Source organism: Nicotiana tomentosiformis, chromosome 12, assembly GCF_000390325.3.
Source record: "Nicotiana tomentosiformis chromosome 12, ASM39032v3, whole genome shotgun sequence".
Taxonomy (NCBI): Eukaryota; Viridiplantae; Streptophyta; class Magnoliopsida; order Solanales; family Solanaceae; genus Nicotiana; species Nicotiana tomentosiformis.
The window spans coordinates 71,169,414-71,171,668 of record NC_090823.1 but is presented as its reverse complement, the minus strand read 5'-3'; the positions used below and the strand labels follow the sequence as shown (position 1 = coordinate 71,171,668).

Here is a 2,255-nt window from a genome sequence, read left to right as displayed (position 1 = left end):
GTTTGAGAGCCTGAAACAAGGTAGCATGAGTGTGTGGGAGTATCATATGAGATTCACATGCCTGTCCAAATATGCCATCTACGTGTTTCACACTATCGAGGCTAGAGTGCGCCAGTTAATATAGGGCCTTTGCCCTTTGGTTATTAATGATACCGCTACAGGTGCCTTGAATTGTGATATGAACTATGGTAAGATGGTAGCATTTGCTTAAAGCAATAGAGACCCACAAATTGAAGAATAGAATGGAGCGTGAGAACAATAGCAAGGCCCGATCCGCAGGCAATTTTGGCAGTTCTTCTGGTGGTGGTGGTGGTAGGTCAGCATTCAGGGGAGGGTCATCAGGGCCATCCCAGTCTTTTGCTGAGTCTTCAGTCAGTGCACCGCCATCGGGGCCCAGTCAACAACAAGGGAGCCATTTTAGGCCCAGCCAGGGCAATAGGGGATCCTACCAGCAGATTCTTTGTTGGAGATTTCAACAGCAGCGAAGGCCTTCATCCCCTAGGTACTGGAAGATGCACTTTGGGGCCTGCTACATGGACTATCCCATAGGCTACAGGTGTGGAATGAGGGGTCATATTCAGAGGGATTGTCGTTCATCTCACCAGAGCATGGGTAGGGGTACAACAAAGCCAGCCAGTTATGCAGCTACTACATCCGCAGCACCTCCTCCAGCTCGAGGCACCCCAGCACCCACAGGGTGTGGTGCAGCTATGGGTGGTGCATAGAGTTCTGGAGGACCCAGTCATTTCTATGCTATGAGGGGTCGCCAGAGTTGAGAGGCTTCTCCAGATATTGTCACAGGTATATTGATTGTCCAATCTCATGATGATTATGCTTTTATTGATCCCGGTTCCACTTTGTCCTATGTCACTCCCTATGTTGCTATGGAATTTGGAATAGAACAGGAATAACTCCATGAGTCGTTCTCTATATCTACTCCAGTTGGTGAGTCTATTATGGTCGCGCGAGTTTATAGGGATTGTCTTGTTATGGTACATAGTCAGGACACCATGGCCGATCTCATTGATTTAGAGATGGTTGATTTTGATGTAATAATGGGCATGGATTGGATTTATTCATATTTTTCTAAGCTTGACTATCGAACCAGGACCGTTAGGTTTGAATTTCCAAATAAGTTAGTGGTTGAATGGAAAGGGGATGATGTGGTGCCGAATGGTAGGTTTATTTCTTACCTTAAGGCAACGAAGATGATTAATAGAGAGTGTATCTACCATTTGGTCAAGGTTACGAACACCGATGCTGAGGAACCTATGCTTGAGTCTGTGCCTGTTGTAAATGCATTTTTGGATGTCTTTCTAGATGAGCTCCCTAGGATCCCGCCCGACATGGAGATTAATTTTGGGATTGATGTGATGCCAGGCACGCAACATATATCTATTCCACCCTACAGAATGGTACCAGCAGAATTGAAGGAGCTAAAGGAACAATTGAAAGTTTTGTTAGAGAAGGGTTTCATCCCGCCGAGCATCAAGTCTTCTATGGGTGTTAAACAAGGAGATCCCTTTTCTCGTACTTTGTTTATTTTAGCAGCTAAAATGCTGGGGAGAGCTTTAGATGCCCTGTTTGACAATGCAGAGTTCATTGGTTTTGGTATGCCAAAGTGGTGTCACAACATCAACTATCTATCCTATGCAGATGATAGAATCATTTTGTGTTCTTCTCTCCATGGGGTAGTACGCTTAGCATGAATGTATTGGAGGAATATGAGGCAGCTTCAGGTCAGAAGATCAACAAGGTAAAGTCTTCCTTTTATATGCATGAAGGTGCACCTGCATATAAAGTTAACACTGTCCATTTGATCACTAAGTTTCAAAGACACCCCTTCCCATTTACATATTTGGGTTGCCCTATATTCTACAACAGGAGGCAAAAAGTTTTTTACAAGAACATCATCTTCAAACTTTAGGAGAGACTATCATCATGGAAGGGTAAGCTATTATCAATTGGGGATAGGGAAGTATTGATATCACATGTGTTGGAGAGCATGCCAATACACCTCTTGTTAGCTGTTAATCCACCAGTATATGTGATCAACCAATTGCACAAGATGTTTGTGAGATTCTACTGGAACAACTCAGGTAATGGAAGGGCAATACATTGGGCTTCATGGGAGAATTTATGCCTACCTAAAAGTGAGAGAGGTCTTGGTTTTAGATCATTACATGATGTGTCGAAGGCATTGTTTGAAAAACATTGGTGGAACTATAGAACATAGGACTCACTATGGTCTACAT

At 43.7% G+C, this 2,255-nt stretch overlaps 1 protein-coding gene across 1 annotated transcript; it reads left to right on the top strand.

Moving 5' to 3' along the window:
• Positions 1-242: 242 nt before the first annotated feature.
• On the top strand, positions 243-725 carry LOC138902845 (uncharacterized). Its single transcript, XM_070190746.1, has one exon. The coding sequence runs from the start codon at positions 243-245 to the stop codon at positions 723-725; it is 483 nt and encodes a 160-aa protein (XP_070046847.1).
• Positions 726-2,255: the final 1,530 nt, after the last annotated feature.

Excerpts from the sequence above, each read along its gene's own strand:
- LOC138902845 (XM_070190746.1), top strand. The coding sequence starts at position 243 with ATGGAGCGTGAGAACAATAGCAAGGCCCGATCCGCAGGCAATTTTGGC.